Source organism: Microcaecilia unicolor, chromosome 3 (genome assembly GCF_901765095.1).
Source record: "Microcaecilia unicolor chromosome 3, aMicUni1.1, whole genome shotgun sequence".
Lineage (NCBI taxonomy): Eukaryota > Metazoa > Chordata > Amphibia > Gymnophiona > Siphonopidae > Microcaecilia > Microcaecilia unicolor.
In genome coordinates this window covers 82,577,406-82,598,029 of record NC_044033.1, presented here as the reverse complement: position 1 = coordinate 82,598,029, position 20,624 = coordinate 82,577,406, and the positions used below count along the sequence as shown (strand labels likewise).

The 20,624-nt window shown below is 42.5% G+C and overlaps 1 protein-coding gene across 2 annotated transcripts in view; it reads left to right on the top strand.

Moving 5' to 3' along the window:
* LCLAT1 (lysocardiolipin acyltransferase 1) overlaps positions 1-20,273 on the top strand; it is a 536,959-nt gene extending 516,686 nt beyond the window's left edge. For both annotated transcript variants that reach the window (XM_030196117.1, XM_030196118.1), the window contains exon 7: positions 18,613-20,273. In XM_030196117.1, coding sequence (XP_030051977.1) covers positions 18,613-19,121 — 509 coding nt within the window. In that variant the 3' untranslated portion in view covers positions 19,122-20,273. The remainder of the gene's footprint in view (positions 1-18,612) is intronic.
* The last annotated feature ends 351 nt before the right edge of the window (positions 20,274-20,624 follow it).

Below are 20,624 nucleotides of genomic sequence, written 5' to 3'. Positions count from 1 at the left end.
AGAGTGCGCTAAAAATAAGTGTGCATTAAACTTTAGAGTCGCCCATATATTTCTATGGGCATCGCTAGCATTTAGCGTGCACTAATGATTAGTATATCCTAAAATCGCTAGCACGCCTTTGTAAAAGGACCCCTAAGCAAAGAACAGCCCTGTACCAAACTGAAATCTCCCTGCACAGCCTTGCACTCAGCATATTGTGCTTGTAAAATAAGTTGAAAAGTATGTGCTCTATACTTCTCTTCTCACCTCTTCTCTTTCTCTCTCATCTTATTGGTCATTTGTTATGCTGGTGGGGGTTAGGAACCCGATCAGCCCTTCCTTTTTTTCTCCATCAGCATGGCCTTCCTTCTGCTGGCAGGAGTTAGGAAACTTTGGCACTTCATTCTCCTCTGTGCCACCATGTGGCACTTGTGCTTCACTTGGACGTGCATAGAGGGAGCAGTACACATGCAACTGAAACAAATGAGCCACGTAGTGTCACAGAGAATCTATGTGGTCGCTCATGTATACATTCTTAGAGACAAACACTCTAAAACAGGCACTCTTGCTTGCTGGAAAATGCACTTGCAAAATCTACAACTAGCAACAAACTCTCAGTCCCCCCCCCCCCCCCCCCCCCCCCCACATTGAACATTTCCTCTCAGCAAGAGATTCACAATACAGTTCCAGCGACTGTTACAATGTGTTTCTTATATTCCACAATTACCTTATAAACAGTTCAATGTGAATCACATATATGTGACTGAGCATTCCCAGAAAATACGTTAGCACAGTGACTACATTTCAGAGCATGAACTGTTAAATTTAATTTATTTATTGGGATTTATTAACCACCTTTATGAAGAGGTTTGTCCAAGGCAGTGTACAGCAGGTACAGTTTAACATAAAACTTACAATTTTGTTAACAGCATAACAATAGTAAAAATGACCAAATAGAAACTAAATACAATAAATGAGGTAAACTTGAAAACAGCAAATTAAAACCTAATAGGACTACCATGAAACAGTATAAAATATACACATTTAACAACACTGAAATTCAAATAGAGATATAATGCACTGTCAGCATAATACTAATGAGTCATCTAATAAGCACATATTAGAACATTCAAATAACATAGATATGATGCTAATGCTTTCTACAATATAACTTACCATGTAGCTGAAGGACCAAGTAGAGATCTATATATGAACAGGATGGGTGGTACAGAGTCAGTTGGGATAAATAGATGGGTGGCTAAACTCAAGGCAAGTTCTTTGTACAGTTAAACAAGATATAAGGAACTGGCCTCCACCTACCCTCCTCTCCTCCTTTCTGTACACATTAATTGATTTGATTTGCATTATTTTTTTGTCTATTAGATTGTAAGCTCTTTGAGCAGGGACTGTCTTTCTTCTATGTTTGTGCAGCGCTGCGTACGCCTTGTAGCGCTATAGAAATGCTAAATAGTAGTAGCAGTTGCAAAGAAGTCGTTTTTAAATCAGGATTTAAATATGAGTAGAAGGAGAGGAAGACACCCTGCTACCAAGGTACACCACTCCCCCATGCCTTTTAATACATTACTTCTCCCACACAAAAGCAGATGTCCTTTTCTGTATGCAGCAGCCACTGTTTCTCAACATAATTAAGAGCTCCTCACATTTGTGTTCTTGGAAAATCAGGAAAAAAGTCATTAAATGGGGATCATTCTTCCTTAGATTTCCATGTAGATGTGTTACATACGAAGAGAAAAAGTTTGTTTTCTTTGATCCTTCACAGCTTGAAGTTTTTCTGGTAGATAAGGAGAAAATTAAAAGTGGAGTTTAGGCCTTATGTATGTTGGATCTATAAGTGGATAAATTATCCTGATTTCTATAATATGTTTACTCTTGTATGAATCTCTCTTGTGCCCCAATGACATGGACTTTTTGATTTCTTGATGTTTTATTGTATAATACATTAGTGGCCCTGTTTACTGTGGCATGATAGTGTTTTTAACGCGCCTACAATTAGCACGCGCGCTAACCTTGTAGGCGCCTATAGGGATATTGTAGGTGTTTACATGGTTAACGCATGTTAAAGATGTTAACGCTCCTATAACGCGGCTTAGTAAACAGGGCCCTAAAAAAGATAAATTTCAATTTTAAAAAAATCATTAAATATACAGTAGTTCACTGTTCAATAAGTGTTCAAGAAGTGCCCCCTGCTGCTATGGGTTGACTATAGTAAAAAGTATCTTGAGGCAAAGCCTACTTTTTTAAAGCAGGTTTTAGTTTTCACTGATCTTGTGACCAGAAGAAGTTGTTTCGTGAGAGTATCTCTCCGTTTGATATTGTACGAAGGGATAACACGGTGGTGTAGCATATTGCTTCCAGCCCACAGCCGTACGCTTTCTGCTACACTTCGTGACCCCTGACGCAGGCGCTGTGCGCCGAAACACGGACCGTGTCGGGTCCATTCTAGGATTGTTTCATCTATACATTTGATTAAAGTGCTTAGCCCCTTTTTTTGAAGGCTCCTGGTACTTTTTGTTTTGCTGCTAAAGCACACTTTTGCCAGAGGACAGAGTTAAGTTCAAAGAGGTAGAGCAGTCATTTTAATAGAATATAAGTGTGTCTGCAGGTCTCACTATTACTGCAGTTTCTAATTCACAACCCATTAAATTAACTCAGATGCCTGTCTCAATAAAACCCCACAGTCAAACAGAGTGCTATATTCTTTGATGGCCCCTGTTGGATATTAGAGTCTCTTGGATGAGCATGTTTCACTAGGCATCTCTCAGGAGCACATTGTGTACCTTATTTCTTGGTTCTTTCTGATTCAGACTTGTAAACTAGCTGGCTAAATTGCCAGGATGAAATGTGTGCTGTCGCAGCAAGAGTAGACTTTTTTTTTCAACCTTTGCTTGGATCAGAGTTTGCGCAAATGAATCTATATATATAAAAGGCACCACTGAAGCCTCCAGCCGGAAGTGTGAAGCGCCACAGATATCCGGTTTCCCCATGAGTGAAGGAAAACAGCAAAGCACGAAATCCCAGGAAACAGTGAAGGACTCAGAGGGGGGGGAGGGGAGAGAGATGCCCTCACTCTCTCTGTAACAAAAACACAGAACAGCAGGAAACAACACTGAAGGACTGGACTCGGAGGGGGGGGGAGGGGGAGGGAGAGAGGGCAGACGGCAGGGACACACACACTCCCACATGCACACTCTGAAGAAAACCTTTCTAGCCCCCGTTTCATTTGCATCAGAAACGGGGTTTTTTTTACTAGTCATTTCATAAAACAAAAAAAAATTAAATGTAAATATATTAAGGAGTAAACTTGCAAATGCTGGATCTTGAACACACAAAATTATCCCTATTCTGCCTTTTCAAAAGTGACTTCAGCATTTAGAATAGCATTTTATGTGCTTAGTAGGCAGTTATAAAGTTGTCCAGTGTATGCACACGTTCTTGCTTATGTGTATTCATTTATATCCTGCCTTAACCAAGGCGGGTAACAAAATTACACGCATGTGAGCCCCATTTTAGACAGGTCATAAAAGTAGGAATTGAGACGTGCAGGTTAGTGCATCTCACGTTTCACTAGTACTTTAGAACAGAATCTACCAACATAAAGCATGCTCCAAAATACAGGAGAAATAAACATGTAATGGGTGCATGCAGCATAAACCTTCATTTTAGAAAAATAAACAAAATATCAGTGGGCTCAAAGCCAGCGCATAATCTGTTGTCTTTGCAACCTTCGAAACTAATTATCCCAACCTGTCACAGTGACCAGTTTCTCTTGCTTTTTTGGCAATCCAATCACTTCAGTGGAGTGCTGCTGCATAGCAACTGTTTACCAAATCCTAAATGCACTTGGTAGCAGGTGTAATTCTCAGTGTTGATCTTTTGGGACATAAACATTTTGTCCCCTTCTGAAATGGGGAACAAATGTCTATAATCAAGTTGGAGCTGATATCTGGAGTGCAGTCACTAAAGAAATCCACTGTAGCAGCATTTAATTTTTGAAAAGGTGACTATGACAAAATAAGGAAAATGGTTAAAAAGAAGCTGAAAGGGTTGGCCTCTAAGGTTAGGACTAAATCAAGCTGTTTAAAAATACCATCATGGAAGCCCAAACCTGATGTATTCTACATGTTAACAAAGGTGGAAAGAAGAGCAAACAGCAGCTAGCATGGTTAAAAGGTGAAGTAAAAGAGGCTATTGGAACCAAAAGAGCGTCCTTCAAAGAATGGAAAAGGGATCCAAATGAAGAAAATAAGAAGCAACATAAGCACTGTCAAGCTAGATGGAAAGCACTGATAAAGAAGGCTAAAAGAGAATATGAAGAAAAACTTGCCATAGAGACAAAAACTCATAGTAACTCCTCCTTCAGGTACATCAGAAACAGAAAACCTGTGAGAGAATCTGTGGGACTGTTAGATCATGCAGGAGCAAAAGAGTCACTCAGGTAGGACAAAGCCATAACGGAGAGATTGAATGAATTCTTTGCTTTGGTCTTTATGGAAGATTAAGAGATCTACCTGTACCAGAAATGGTTTTCAAGTGTGACTATGCAAAAAAACTGAAAGAAATCTTGGTGAACCTGGAAGACGTACTGAGCCAAATTGACAAGTTAGAGTGATAAATCCACCCACCTCTTCAATGCTGCGTTCGGCACCTAACTCTTACCGTTCAGTAAATCCAGACTGCCCCTTTCTGACTGACTGTTCACTTGTCTATTAGATTGTAAGCTCCTTGAGCAGGAACTGTCCCTCTTTGTCAAATTGTACAGCGCTACGCAACCCTAGTAGCGCTTTAGAAATGTTAAGTAGTAGTATAAATCACCTGTACTTGATAGCATATACCTCAGGGTACTGAAAGAACTCAGGGGCCCTTTTACTAAGCTGCGGTAGGCTCTGCAAGTGTGCAGTGTGTGCCCAAATGAGACTACCGCCAGACCAGCAGGCTCTCCTGGTGGCAATTTCAGATTTGGCACCCATAACCTGTGGATGAATTATTTACTTATTTCCTCCTATGCGCACCGGTTCCGGTGGTTTATCAGCACTTAGCGCATGCCGACCAGTCACTGCGCGTGTAGCGCATGAGCTTTTATCACTAGATCAATGGGTGGCTTAAAGGGCTTAGGCAGGTTTTCAGCATGCTGGTTTCATGTTTATTGCAGGCCCTTTTACCATTCCATTAAAAAAAGCCATTCTCCGAAGACAAGCAGGCTGATATTCTCACAAGTGGGTGATGTCACGTCGGCCCCGGAGGATTTTAAAGCAAAATCTAAAAATCTCTTTAACGGTGTTCCGTCGCGCGAGCGATCGCCCTGCGCATGTGCACACACATCTTCCCGCTCGCTGTGCGTACATGCCCCTCAGTTCTTCTTTTTCCGCGTCTGAGGAGACACGGAGTTCGTTAGTGCTTCGTGTTTTCTTCAGGTCCTCGGAGTTAAATCTTTTTTATTTTACCCTTTTGGGTGTTCTTTATTTTTTCATTTGTACTTTATTCATGGCAGGCTCATTGTGGCTTACATATACAGGTACTTTTTGTACCTGGGGCAAGGAAAGGTTAAGTAATTGCCAGAGTCACAAGGAGCTGTGCCTGAAATGAGAATCAAAACTTATAGGTATTTCTTTATAAGTTTCTTTTTTCTTATTAAAAAAGAGTGTGCTGGTAAATTGTTATCTGTGGGCTCTCTCTCGCCAGCAAAGTAAAAGAGACCAAGCCCACATTTTAGGAATCCATTTGTTAAAGTCACCAAAATTATTAAAAACTTAACAAATGGCTCTCGAGAGCTGTGAGAGCCTGCTCCAGCACACCACTGACTTTAAGCCTTGTACCCGCTGCAACCGGATGCATCAAGTGAGTCTCCACCCGCCTCGGCGCCTCCTGCTTTGCAGGTCATTCGGGCGCATCGGCAGACGTGTCTTGGGCCAGATCATCTCCCTGAGAAGTGCAAGTAGTGTCTCAAAATGACGAGACGTATGCTACTTGCCAGGGATGCCCAAAGGAGATCAATTTTTGAGTCCTATAGAGACCGATGCACGCTGGGTACAGTGATGCATCGAGTGGGTCTCCACCTGCCTCGGCGCCTCCTGCTTTGCAGGTCATTCGGGCGCATCGGCGGACGTCGGTACCATCGGTGCCCAGAGCTTTGCTCCCTCTGTTATGGAGGTATCCTGGCATCAGACGTCGGTCGGTGCCGAGAGCGTTGCTCCCTCTGTTATGGAGGTATCCTGGCATCGGACGTCGGTACCATCGGTACCAGGTATCATGGGTACCATCAGTACCAGATGTCATCGGTACCAGGTATCGGTACCAGGTATCATGGGTACCATCGGTACCAGGTATCATGGGTATCATCGGTACCAGGTATAATCGATACCATGGGTACCATCGGTACCAGATGTCATGGGTACCATCGGTACCATGGGTGCCATCGGTACCAGGTATCATGGGTACCATCGGTACCAGGTATCGGTACCAGGTATCATGGGTTCCATCGGTACCAGGTATCGGTACCATCGGTACCAGGTATCATGGGTATCATCGGTACCAGGTATAATCGATACCATGGGTACCATCGGTACCAGATGTCATGGGTACCATCGGTACCATGGGTACCATCGGTACCGTCGGTGCCATCGGTACCAGGTATCATGGGTACCATCGGTACCAGATATCATGACTATCATCGGTACCAGGTACCATCAGTACCATGGGTACCATCGGCACCAGGTATCATGGGTACCATCGGTACCGGGTATCATGGGTACCATCGGTACCATGTGTACCATCGGTACCGTCGGTGCCATGGGTACTATCGGTACCATCAGTCCCATCTCTGTTATGGACACGGTACCATGGGTACCATCGAGTGCCATTGGTTCTAGCGCCTCCTGCGGCATCTAGCTTTTCACCTGGGATTAGATCTCCTTCACCGATGCTGCCTCCGGTATTGGTGTTCGCAGCCTACTGGGTCGATTCTCCTTCACTGGAGTCGTCTGGAGAGTCAACTTCTTGACCCCGTCGTAGAGGTTACCGGGCCTCCATGTCGGACGGGTTTGGATCTGAGCTGCTCTGTCTGAGTTGTTAGCTCAATTCAATGATGGCTCATCTGATGAACATGAAGGTCATGGGGTTTTCTCTGCTGAGAATTCTCTAGATCTTCTATCTGTCTCGACACATTACAGTGGAGATTGTGAATCAGCCCAAGGCCCCAGATGCTCGAGGTCCTGGACTATCCATCTTCACCTAAGTCTTCTACCACATGATATAAGAAGACTGAATCCCAGTATCGGATCCATGGGGAACCCAGTTTCATTAGGCCTCAGTTACCTCATGATTCTGCGGTGGTGGATTCTGCTCTCAGAACAGATAGGAGTTCTAAAAACTTGTTTCGGCGCCCCCGGGGCCAGAGCATACATCCTTAGCCTCTTTTGGGAGAACGGCGTACCAGGCTGGCATGATCGCGTCCAAAATCGAGTCCTGCCAGATCTTTACGAGCATTCCCACCGGAGCAGGCTAAACCTTTTCAACGGTGTGTCGCAGGTTCCTGTCCAGGGGCATTTTCGACACTTGTAATGTAACATCTAGATTTCTGCTCTGGGTATAGTGATGCGCAGACTCTCATGACTGCGTGCCTCTCACCTGGAGGAGGGGACTCAGCAGAAAATTGTAGATATTCTGTGCATACTCTTCCTCATCTCGGAAGTTCTTTAAAGAGAAGAGAAGTTTTCCTTGTGCCTTAAGGGATCATACGTATACTCCTGCTTCTCGACAGCCGGTTCAGGCTATGCCACAGCACGCTCGTTCTAGTCAACGGCATGCACCTAATCAGGCCCCTGCAGCTACTCCGCAAAAACCAGGGACGGGTTTTTGACTGGCTCCAATTCAGCATAGCCACCATTAAAAAAAAAAAATGTCCGTACCAGCTAATCTGCCTGTCGGGGGGAGGTCTAACTTTTCTCCACCAAAGGTGGCTTCTTGTAACCTCCAACCGGTGGGTTCTTCAAATAGTCCGGTTAGGATACTTTCTCAATCTGGAATCAAACCCCCCACATTGCTCATTGGGAGCTTAATCCTTTAGCTTCCATCACAAGTGGGTACTTGCAGAGGAACTCTCCGCCTTTCTCAGCGCCAATGCAGTCGAGCCCGTTCCACCAGGGCAAGAAGGGTTGAGATTCTATTCCAGGTGCTTCCTTGTGGGTTGCGTCCCATCATAGACATAAGGGGCCTACACAGATATTTGGTTCAGGATGCTTTCCCTGGGCATCCTTCTTCCCATACTTCAGGAAAACGATTGGCTATGCTCTCTGGACTTACAGGATACTTATACCCAGTTTGCGTCCAGAGAATGTTTCCCTAGTGCCTGGCTGTTGTTGCAGCGTCTCTTCATGGACTGGGAGTGCATATGTTCCCTTAACACGATGATTGCCTGTCTCAACAGATTACAGCACAGTAAATATTGAGACTTCTAGGCACATGGCTTCCACAGTTCACGTAACTCCCATGGCACATTTACACATGACATCCGCTCAGTGCATCCTAGCTTCCCAGTGGTATCAAGTTCAGGGTATCTGGAGGATGTGACCCAACTGTTCACCAGTTTTCGGAATTCCCTTCAGAGGTGGTCAATTCTCTCCAATTTGATTCTGGGGCGTCCCTTCCAACTTCCTCAGCCACAAAAGCTGCTGACGAAGGTTGCATCCCTCCTGGGGTCGGCTATCCAACCAAATTATTCTAATTCAACCAAACAATCGGGTTGCGATGTACTCAATAACAAAGGGGTACTGGATCTTGCCCTCTGAGTCAGGATGCCATGCAGATGTAGCGGTGGGCCCGCCAACGCGGCATGTTTTCTCCAAGCCACTTATCTAGTTGGCGTAAACAGCAGTGTGGCCGACAGGCTGAGCAGGATAATGCTACAATCATGGTTGTTGAGCGTGGCTGTAGCTCGAAAGATCTTCCGGGAGTGAGACACCCCCTCAGTGGATCTTTTTGCCACTTAGTCCAATCACAAAGTCCCTCAGTTCTGTTCCAGGCTGCAGGTTCACGGTAGGCTAGCATCGGATGCCTTTCTCCTTCATTGGGGGACAGGCTTTCTGTATGCGTATCCTCCCATACCTCTGGTGGAAAAGACTTTGCTGATTCTCAAGCAAGATTGTGGAGCCATGATTCTGTTCGCTCCCTTCTAGCCGCGTCAGATATGGTTCCCTCTTCTGGAGTTGGAATGTTTTCCAGCTCTCATTACGCAGAATGAGGGGGCACTTCTACATCCCATCCTCCAATCTCTGGCTCACACGGTCTGGATGTTGAGAGTATGGATTTCGTTGAGTCTTCCAGAGAGTGTCTCCCGAGTCTTGCTTGCGTCCAGAAAAGATTCCACGAAGAGGTGTTATTCTTTTTCATAGAAGGGGTTTGCCGTCTGGTGTGACAGCAAGGCCCTAGATCCTGCCTCTTGTCTTATACAGACCTTGCTTGAGTTCTTTCTACACCTGTCTGAGTCTGGTCTCAAGACCAACTCTGTCAGTGTTCATCTTCGTGCAATAAGTGTTTATCATCAACATGTAAAAGGTCAGCCTTTAGCTGTCCACTTCATGAGAGGTTTACTTCTCCCCCAATATTGAGAGAATTCCTTGTATGTGTCTAGGGGGGTTATTTCTGTTGGGCTTAGCACCCCCAATAATTTTGAAAATTGGCTCTTATGCTTCGGTCAAAGCCCTTATCAATCCTTCAGTATCTTGGGGTCTCAGTGTCGTTTTCATCCAGCTGCTGAAAGCTCAATTCGGGCCACTGGATTCCTGCCATCTGAAGTATTGGACCTGGAAGGTCATTTTTCTTGATAGCTGTTCCTTCAACTCGTAAGGTCGGTGAGCTTCAGACTCTAGTAGCTCAAGCGCCTTACCTTACTTTTCATCTTAACAGAGTAGTTCTCCGCATGCAGCCAAAGTTCTTACTGGCGGTGGTATCGGAGTACCATCTGATCCAGTCAATTGTCTTGCCAACATTCTTTCTCCCTCATCTTACAAGCCCTGGCGAAAGCAAGCTGCGCACTTTTTACGTGGAACGGACGAGCCCCCTCAGACAGTCCGCCCAGTTGTTTATTTCTTTTAATGCCAATAGAGAGGAGTTGCTGTCGGAAACCGCACCATTTCTTCTTGGCTAGCAGATTGCATTTCCTTCGTTTTTGTCCAAACTGGACTGACTCTAGAGGGCCATGTCACGGCTCACAAAATTAGAGCCATGGCTGAGTCTGTGGCTCATCTAAGATCAGTCACTATTGAAGAGATCTGCAAAGCTGCGGCGTGGTCATCAGTCCACACATTCACATCTCACTACTGCCTTCAGCAGGATAGCCGACGCGACAGTCGGTTTGGGCAGTCGGGGCTGCAGAACTTATTTGGGGTTTAGAATCCAACTCCAACCCTCCTAGGCCCATTTTTGTTCTGTTCCAGGCTACACTCATTTAGATGTTTCTTCTTTTCAGGTCAATTTTTATTCTTGCCTCGCCGTTGCGAGACTCAATTGACCACTGTTTGTTGTGTTGTGTAAGCCTGGAAGCTAGGGATACCCCACTTGTGAGAATATCAGCCTGCTTGTCTTCGGAGAAAGAGTAGTTACTTACCTGTAACAGGTGTTCTCCGAAGACAGCAGGCTGCATATTCTCACAAACCCTCCCACCTCCCCTTTTGGAGTTGTCTCCTTCATCTTTTGGATTTAACTGAGGGGCGTGTCCGCACAGCGAGTGGGAAGATGTGTGCGCACATGCGCGGTGCGATCGCTCGCACGACGGAATGCCGTTAAAGAGATTTTTAGATTTTGCTTTAAAATCCTCCGGGGCCGACGTGACGTCACCCACTTGTGAGAATATGCAGCCTGCTGTCTTCGGAGAACACCTGTTACAGGTAAGTAACTACTCTTTTTTTGTAGATGCAGTAGAAACTGGCCCGGTGTACGCCCAGTACACGTGCCTACACTACTGCAGGCCACTTTTCACCATGGCTTGCTAAAAGAGCCCCTGAAACACTAACACACACAGAATCCTTACAACAGTGTACAAAACAATAACACTCTATAGCAGTGGTTCCCAAACCTGGTCCTGGAGGAACCCCAGCCAGTCAGGTTTTCAGGATACCACAATGAAAATTCAGAGAGACATTTGCATGCAGTGGAGGCAGTGCATGCAAATCTCTCTCATGAATATTCCTTGTGGATAACCTGAAAACCTGACTTGCTTCCAGGACCAGGTTTGAGAACCTCTGCTCTATAGTAATGCAAAAATTATTTTACATAGAAGGAAAAAGCCTCAACAGACTCTTTACTACCTATATATTTTAGGTAGTACTGGAGTTCTTGCAATCATCATTGGCAAAAATCCTCCTGAAATCACAATAATTAACAAGATTCCAAAACTTAGCTTAAAAATACTGGAGCCTCTTTGATGAAAAATGTTCCACGACCAACGATGGCCAAAGTTTCAACAGGCTGCTTCAGGATCTGTGGAGCAATCAAAAATGGAACACCATAGCAATGGCTGTTCCTTGTTATTCTCACCACCTAGAGAGTTTGTTGAGGCTTTTTCCTCCTATGTAAAATAGTTTTTGCATTACTATAGAGTGTTATTGTTTTGCGCACTGTTGTAAGGATTCCATGTGTGCGTTTAGTGTTTCATTTATGAATCCTTAGATTGATTCCCATTATTTACATACTGAAAGAACTCAAACATGAAATTGCAAAGAAGAGCAACCAAAATGATAAAGGGGATGGAACTCCTCCCACATGAGGAAATGCTAAGAAGTTTAGGGCTCGTCAGCTTGGAAAAGAGACAGCCGAGGGGGGATATGATTGTGGTCTATAAAATCCTGAGTGATATAGAACGGGTACACGTGAATGGATTTTTCACTGTTTCAGAGTTGTGTGCTTATGTAGGAGAAGCTGGATGTATATGTTGATTTATATTTTAGTGCTTTACAGCTTGGGTAGTGGAGATTTAGGTATATGCGTGCTGACTTTTTTGTGTTTCTGGTTGGTAAGTCTATAAGGTCTACCATGTAGCTCGGGACCTCGCCATGAATGATTTTGTGAGCCAGGGTGCAAATTTTGAACGCAGTTTGTTCTTTGATTGGGAGCCAATGTAGTTTTTCACGTAGGGGTTTGGCATTTTCGTATCTCGTTTTTCCGAATATGAGTCTGGCTGCGGTGTTTTGGGCAGTTTGGAGTTTCTTAATAATTTGTTCTTTGCATCCGGCGTAGAATGCGTTGCAGTAGTCTAGGTGGCTTAACATCATTGATTGTACCAGGCTGCGGAATATCTCTCTTGGGGAAAAAAGGTTTTACTCGCTTAAGTTTCCACATTGAGTAGAACATTTCCTTTGTTTATTTATTTATTTATTGCATTTGTATCCCACATTTTCCCACCTTTTTTGCGGGTTCAGTGTGGCTTACAATAAGAAATGAATGATGGAAGTACAATTTGTTACAAATTGGTTATGGATTACATTGTGCAGAATTATGCGAGACAATCGAAGTGTCGTTAAGGAGTGCAACAATGGAACACAAACATTGAACATTGGAAGGAGAGAATGGGAGCTTAAAGGGCAATACTAAGGCATAAAGACATGTGGTATACATATTTCTGTGAGTAAAGGATTGAGTGATGTGAGATTACGGGGGATGTTGTAATTTTCGTTTGGTTTTCTAGTGTAAGGTTTTGGTCGATGGTGACTCCAAGGATTTTCAGGTTATCTGATACAGGAAGAGTGTAATCTGGGGTGTTTATAATGGTGGGTTTATTCTTATTGAATTGTGATCAGAGGATGAGGCAATGTGTCTTCTGCGTTAAGTTTTAATTGGAATGCATCCGCCCATGAGTTCATGATTTGCAGGCTAAGTTCAATTTTGTTTATAATTTCTGTTAGGTCATTTTTAAATGGGATGTATATCGTGACATCGTCGGCGTAAATGTAGGGGTTGAGGCTTTGGTTGGATAGGGATTTGGCTAGTAGGGTCATCATCAAGTTGAAGAGGATCGGCGATAGCGGTGAACCTTGGGCTCTTTCTTTAGAAGGATAGTTCTTCCTGGCTCTTCCTGATGCTCCTGTCCTAGTCGCCGCTGCCCTGAAGTGATTAAATCTAAAAACAAGCTAGAATCTCCTGGAATCCTGACTTCTCAAGCTGGACATCACATCCACCTGAAAGAAACGGCTTCAAGCTCCATCAGACAGCAAATCTACAAAGAAACTTCCTGTTCCAGCAAGGATCTCCTGCATCACTCTCCATAGCAGCCTCCATCAATGTGAGTTATCCAGCTTCATTTACAATCAAACCTGTTATTTTGTAGCATACTTCCATTGGTAAAAGATCCTCTCTAAAATTGCCTCTCTATTGTAAACTTGTTACCTTGCCTGTATTAGAAATAAACATTTTCTTTTTAAAGTTAACTATCTGGCCTTTATATTGGGAAAAGCACATGTCCTCACATGTGCAAGCTCCAAATGCTTTAAGCACATGTTCCTAAACGTACAATGCAGGTTAATGTAATTAATTCAAATTTAGTGTATTTACTTCCCCTTTTCCTTACATATGCTTATCTTATTACCTTATAGGTAATTGGGGGATAATAAAACAGAATAGAATCAAAATATATCTTAAAACTTAGAAATACAGCACATGCTCTGAGCAATCCCCCTGCAAAAAGGTGGGATAATGTGGGGTACAAATGCAATAAATAAATAAATAATTCCGGTTTCCATGGTGATGAGATATTCGATTTCGATGCCACTTGGTATATTCTTGTAGTTAGGAAGCCCTTTATCCAGCTAAGTACTCTTCCTCCGATCCCGAAGTATTCTAGGATGTTTAGTAGTATTTTATGGTTTACCATATCGAACGCGCTACACATGTCAAATTGTAGAAGGAGTACACTTTTGCCTGTTGCAATTTCTTGTTTAAATTTGGTTAGGAGAGTGATTATTACTGTTTCAGTACTGTGGTTGGAGCGAAATCCTGATTGTGATTTGTGTAGAATTGAAAATTTGTTTAAGTAGTCTGTAAGTTGCTTGATTACCATGCTTTCCAGCAGTTTGACTACCAGAGGGATGGATGCTACTGGGCGGTAGTTGGTAATTTCGTTTGCTTTTTTCTTTGGATCTTTAGGTATTGATGTTAATAGTATGCTGCCTTTGTCCTTAGGAAAGATTCCATGTTGCAGCATGCAGTTTAGGTGTGATGAAAGGTCTGCTATGAAGCGTTGAGGGGCTGATTTTATTAGGTACTTGGGGCATGTGTCCAGTTTACAGTATGATTTGGCGAACTTGTTGATCGATTGGGCTACGCTTTCGTCAGTGAGGATAGCGAAGTTTGTCCAGGTTCGGTCAGCTGGGTATTCACCGAGGATTGGATCCATGCAGTCCATGAATTTTTCGATGTCAGTGGTGTTCTGTGGTAATGTGGTGCGTAGATTTACAATTTTCTCGTTGAAGTATTTAGCAAGTTTCTCTGCAGATGGTATGTCTGTGTTGGTTGTGGTGACCGATGTGGTATCTAGTAGTTTATTTATGAGTTGGTATAATTTATGCGTGTCTTTGTAGTCTAGCCCTATTTTGGTTTTATAGTAGGACCTTTTGGTTTGTCTTATTGCATATTTGTATTTTCTTTCCATTTGTTTCCATGCGTTCAATGTGTGTGCATCTTTTATTTTTGTCCATGCTCGTTCAAGCCTCCTAGTTTGTGTTTGTTTTTTCAGTTCTTCGTTATACCATGGTATCAAGTTGTGTCTGCGTGAGGTTCTTGTTTGTAGTGGTGCTATTTCGTCTAATATTCTTCTGCATCTGTTATCGCAGTTTAGGAGATAGTGTATTGAGTCTGTTTGTGCTGTCCATTCGTTGTTGTATATCTGTTGCCAAAATGTTACTGAGTCTACTTGTCCTCTCGTGGAGTAGGTTGTGCGTTCATTTGTATGGTATGAGCCCTATTTTCACCATTGTAGGGATAGGTTTAATTTGTGGTGGTCTGACCATGGTGTATCAGTCCATTTTGTATCTAATAGTGTTAGGTTCTGGTCTGAACTCATTTTGTATGTAATAAGATTGAGTGTGTGCCCTTTGACATGGGTTGCTTGCATCTGTGGCCAATTAAGGCCCCATAATTGTAGGAATTCCTTGCAATCATGAGTTGGGGTCTTCTAGGTGTAGGTTAATGTCACCTATTATGAGTACATTGGAGTTAGATACACAGGTGTTTGATATGAAGTCCATAAAGTGTGATTGGCAGTCGTGCCAGTTCCCAGGTGCTCTGTACAACATTGTTATATTCCTAACGATACTTCGATGATCTCGCATAACTTGTATAATGTAACCCATAACCAAGCTGTACCAAATGTATTTCCATTATTCATATCTTATTGTAAGCCACACTGAGCCCGCAAAGAGGTGGGAAAATGTGGGATACAAATGCAATAAATAAATAAATACACAGTTTAGGTGATAGAGCAATGTTGTATGGTGGATTCTAACTGAGGCAGTTTCAAGTTGCGGTGTTAATGGACTCGGCTATGGTTTCTACGGTGAAGTGGGATCTATGGATTAATGCTATTCCTCCGCCTCTTTTTCCTTTTCTTGTCCAATGCTTGATTTTGTAGCCTGGGGGGCATAAATCTAGAATTATGGAGTTCTTTTGATTGTGTATCCAGGTTTCGGTAATTAGTAATAGGTCAAGGTTGTCTGACGTGATCCAATCTGCTATTATTGTTGCTTTGTTGACTACTGATCTGGCATTAATGTATCTCAAATTAATTTTTTTGTAGGGGTCAGTTGTGTTCAAAGTTGTGTTGATTTTTGTCAGTTGTCTATTCTAAAATAACATATACATTTTGCTCTAAAAAGTTTAGGCTTGCGTGTCTGTGTAATAGACATCCATATTGGGCCTGACATTGTGAACACACAAGCCCTAGTTTCTTAAAACAATAGTAAGGGTAGGCATTAGCAATAACATTGCGCCTTCAGAATGTAATGCCTATAAAGGTTTATATATCTGTAACATAGATGTAAAATAGAAAGGTGCATCTTGTTAGTTTGATTTATGGATCCATACACATTACGTTAAATTTTACTCAGTATATAACAGGTAGCCAAGTGTATCCTGACCAAATAAAGTGCAATGTAAGGATTTTATGGAGCCCTAGTCAAAACCCATGCAGCAGTATTTCGAAATCATCTGCAAAGCATGTAATCTGAAAGAAGGCAATCCCAAATTCAACAAATGACAATAATCCAATTTAGACAAAATCATGCTTTGCAAGAAAGTTCTAAAATCTTCAACAGGAACCATAGGCTTTAATATGCTAAGTAATCGTAGCTTAAAGAATGAGTCGCGAATCACAGCTCAAATTTGAGATTGAAATGGCAGAATCGGTAATTATCCCAAGACTTTAAACTTCAAGACTGTAAATAATTTTCATCATCTCATCATTTATTGCCAATTAATGTTTTCCCTGCCACAAGGCAATTACAGCAAAAACTGATTATAACTTGCCCACTGACTGTGACCGTTCACAAGTATCAGTGAACTAAAAAGAAGAACTGGAAATCGCCTGCATAGACCCTATAATTAACATCTAAACTCTTCAGCTTCTAGCCCAGAGAAATCAGATATAAATCAAACAAAATTACAGACAATGAAGAATCTTAGCAAACTCCAACAAGCAGGCTCCTTTGTAGTGAAAACATATCCGTTATCCATACTTCATGTCTCCTATCCATAAGAAAAGGCTTAAGCCTTTCCAAAACTACACGACAAATTTCAAATGAACAGAAAAAAATCTGATGGTTAATTGTGTTGTATGCGTAAGGTTCAGTTGCACCAAAAAGACGCACCTACCATGATCTAACTCTCATCTTAGTCCATCATTAGTAGATACCTAGAAGGTCTGAAAACAAAGATCTCTCCTAAGCTCGTATTGAAATGAGTCAATGATTTTAGTCTTTAAAAATTGCCCAGTTGTGCTAGATCCTCCCCGTTCTATCACCTTTGCCAAAACAGGCAAGATTACAGGACAGTAATTAGAGATTACCCTAGGATTCAAATTACTCTTCTTTAACAGCTGTTTAAGTTTCCAACTTTATTAACTATTTGATATAGTACTCATTGATAAAAACCATCTAAGTGGTTTAAAATCAAAAAATTAAAAAGGTAGAAATAGATCTACAAGTTTGACAGTTGCCAACTTTAATGCCTAAATTGTCAGAAGATCAAAGGTGAACCTGCACCTTCTGAGGATGCTGTTGGGCTCAGAGATCTCAAAATCTGACATACCTCCGTTACTCCAGTCAACTCGAAAGTACATCATGAGGTACCTACATTGAACAGCTGCTCAGGTCTAACCCGCTGAGAATCAAATGTTTTCACCAAATTTTCAAGTAGGTGTGCAGAAATCATAGCACTTAATTTTATATGATATACATGTAGGGAGTAATTATGAAAATGCTGGCAAACTTTGGGTGCTGGATGCTGCACACTAAGAACGAATTCTGTATCGGCAATTACACATGTAATTGCCACTATATAATCCTAGCATAAGTGGGCATTTACACACTGATGTTTAGGTGCAGCTGCTTACGCCATGTCAATGGCTGGTGTAAATGACTGCAACTAAATGTTGTGCACATAACTAACACTATTTTAGAATTTAAGTACATAAGTGCTGGACACATCCCTGATCCACTCATATGCCGCCTTGCCATGCTAAGGCTCCAATGCTCAAAACTCCAGCGCTGTATGGAACAGTGCCCAAAAATAACTTCCTCATGCTCAAAGCTAATAGTATACAAATGATATGCGTACTATTAGCTTTGAGCATGAGGAAGTAAAGTGGGAAGATTGTGCCTAGGTATGCGCTCAAGAGCCCAGGCACAATCCTCCCACAGAAGAGGTTTGACAGGTCTTGGCTTTTCTCCTGCAGGACAGAAGCCCGGATCTGTCAAACCTAAAGGTAGTCTGGTAGACCTCTGAACCCCCCCACCCCCCAAACACAAGGGCCTTGGAGACCCCCCATAACCCCCCCCCCCCCCAGAAGGCTAGTCCTGGTGGTCTAGTGGTGCCCACCCACCCCCATCCCCCTCGTATCTTAGGAGGCGGGACTAGCACTTCCTCCCTAATCCTGCAGGTGCTGCCTCAAAATGGTGGCAGCCTGCCCAGGGAGAAATGTATATGGAAGTTGAGCCCCACCCAGTGCATCCCAGGATGCACCAGGCATGAGATGAAATCAGAAATCATAACATGGTGGACCTGCTAGTTGGTTTAGAGTTTGTTTATTGTAGTTATTTGTTGTTATGTAAGAACCTGTAATTTAGTTCAGACTCTTCCTAGTGAGAGTAAGGTGTGAGTCTTAGTTGGGTTTTATTATTTCTTTATTGATTTTTTTTTTTTTTTACTCTTATGTGAACTGTTTTGAAATTTTTTTTCCGTGATTTATATTTAATGTATTTATAAATTGTATTTTTCATATGTTGTATTTAGTTTTTTGTAGCTATGTTGTAAGTTGCCTTGGGTGGTCCTACAAGTCCATTAGAGTAGGATATAAGCATAAAAATAGACAGAGACATTGTCCTTAACTTGTTTCTCCCAAACTCTCCATTCCAGGTCAAAATCTTGATGCCATTCACGACATAACAGTGGCCTACCCCCACAACATTCCTCAGACAGAGAGGCACATCCTGAATGGAAACTTCCCCAAGGAGATCCACTTTCACGTGCAACGGTATCCAGTGGCAACTCTACCGACCTCGAAGGAAGAACTTCAGCTCTGGTGCCAGCAGCGTTGGCAAGAGAAGGAAGAGCGTCTGCGAGCTTTCTATGAAGGCCACAAGTACTTTGATGTGACGGGGCTCAGCAAAATCCCCCCTTGCAAATCTGAGCTGCGGGTGCTCCTAGTAAAGTGCCTATCACTCCTTTACTGGACATCTTTCACCTTTGCCATGTGCCTCCTGCTCTATTGGTGCAGCCTAGTCCGCTGGTATTTTGTTCTCATGGTTGTAATATTTGTCCTTCAGCAAAAGCTCTGGGGAGGACTAGAATTAATTGAACTGGCATGTCACCAGTTCTATACTAGGAAACACCAACAGAATTTATTCACACAAAAACAGGAATAATCAAGTAGAGCTTTAAAAAACAGAGTAAAACTTTGTGAAATAGGGAAGGATTTTTGCATGAAAATTGTATGTCTTTCTTACTACCTTCATTATTGTGTTTATTAAAAATAGTTTTGTACTTGTAAAACGCAACCAGGAAAAAATGAATATTGGATAACAAGGGAAAACTGTTTTCTTTGAACGTAATCCCAGACCGCCCCCTTCAAACCAGAAGCTATTTAAAGGATAATAGAATTAAAGAACTGGCTGAATTGCTGGATGAATTGAGAACAATCATTATGTAGAAAAAAAAGAAAAATTTGTACAGAAGGAAGAGTCTTAACCTGCCGTATCCCATTTATAAACTACAAAGGGGCCTGTTTTAAGATGTCATAAGGTTTTGCAATTAAGTCACGTTAACAGATGAAATTAATGTGCAATAACTGCAGAGTCTCTGCATTAAATGTTGGGGGTATCCCTAGCACTATATGAAAGGAGGCTGTGCAGTTAACACAGAAATTATTGCTAACACATATAGGAGAAAATTCATTAAATGGTGCAGAAGCTAGGACACTGAAAAAAAATCAGTGCTAAGCGTGCACACCTTGTATAGAATTGCATGTAGCACAGATCCCATGCCCAACTTTTGTGCGACAGATTTATGCCTGCTAAAACCTGGTGTAAATGCCAGTGCTCAAGTTAGGTGCGGTTAGACAGAATTTTGTAACAGCGCGCTACGTTTTGGAATGCCCCCGATGCGCCCATGGCCATGCCCCTTTTTGAGATAAATTTCCATGGGAGTTAGGCACAGAGCCCTATAGAATAGTGCGCAGTCAGGTGCGCTTGTAAATTTTAATGAGTGCCAGTTAACATCAGTAATTGGTTGTTGATTATTGATGATTCAGATCTCATAATCCAATTTATTTGCGCACATCGTGGAAATGCACCCAAAATTAACAGCACGGCCAATAACAGAGAATAAACTTAGCTACACCTCTGGAGATGTAGCTAACTGTGCCTTGTTAACCTGTCACATTAGCAGTTAACATGTGGCAATGTCCTCCTGTTAACAGCAAAGCCTATTCTATTCACACTAATTAGAATTTCAATGTTAGGCACATAGGGCTAGATTCCTATATATGGAGCCTGAAAAATATGCGCCAAAAAATGACGCCTAGGTGTATTCTATAAAGTTTGCCTACATTTAGGCGTACTTTATAGAATAAGCCTAACTTTCTGTGTGGATTATAGAATATGTCAAGCACCTGTCTGCACAACTAAATTTAGTCACGGGCACTTATGTCAAGTAAAACTTGGTGTAAATCCCCACGTCTGAGGGGCCCTTTTACTAAGCTACAATAAAAGGGGGCCCTGCGCTAGCAGCGGTGACTGTTTTTGACGCACACTGAGGGTTAAAAGGCCAAAAAAGGAAATGACCATGCAGTAAGATTGTAATTACAATGTAGACATGTGAGGGGGGGGAGCATTTACCACCATCCATTGAGGTGGCAGTAAGGGCTTAAC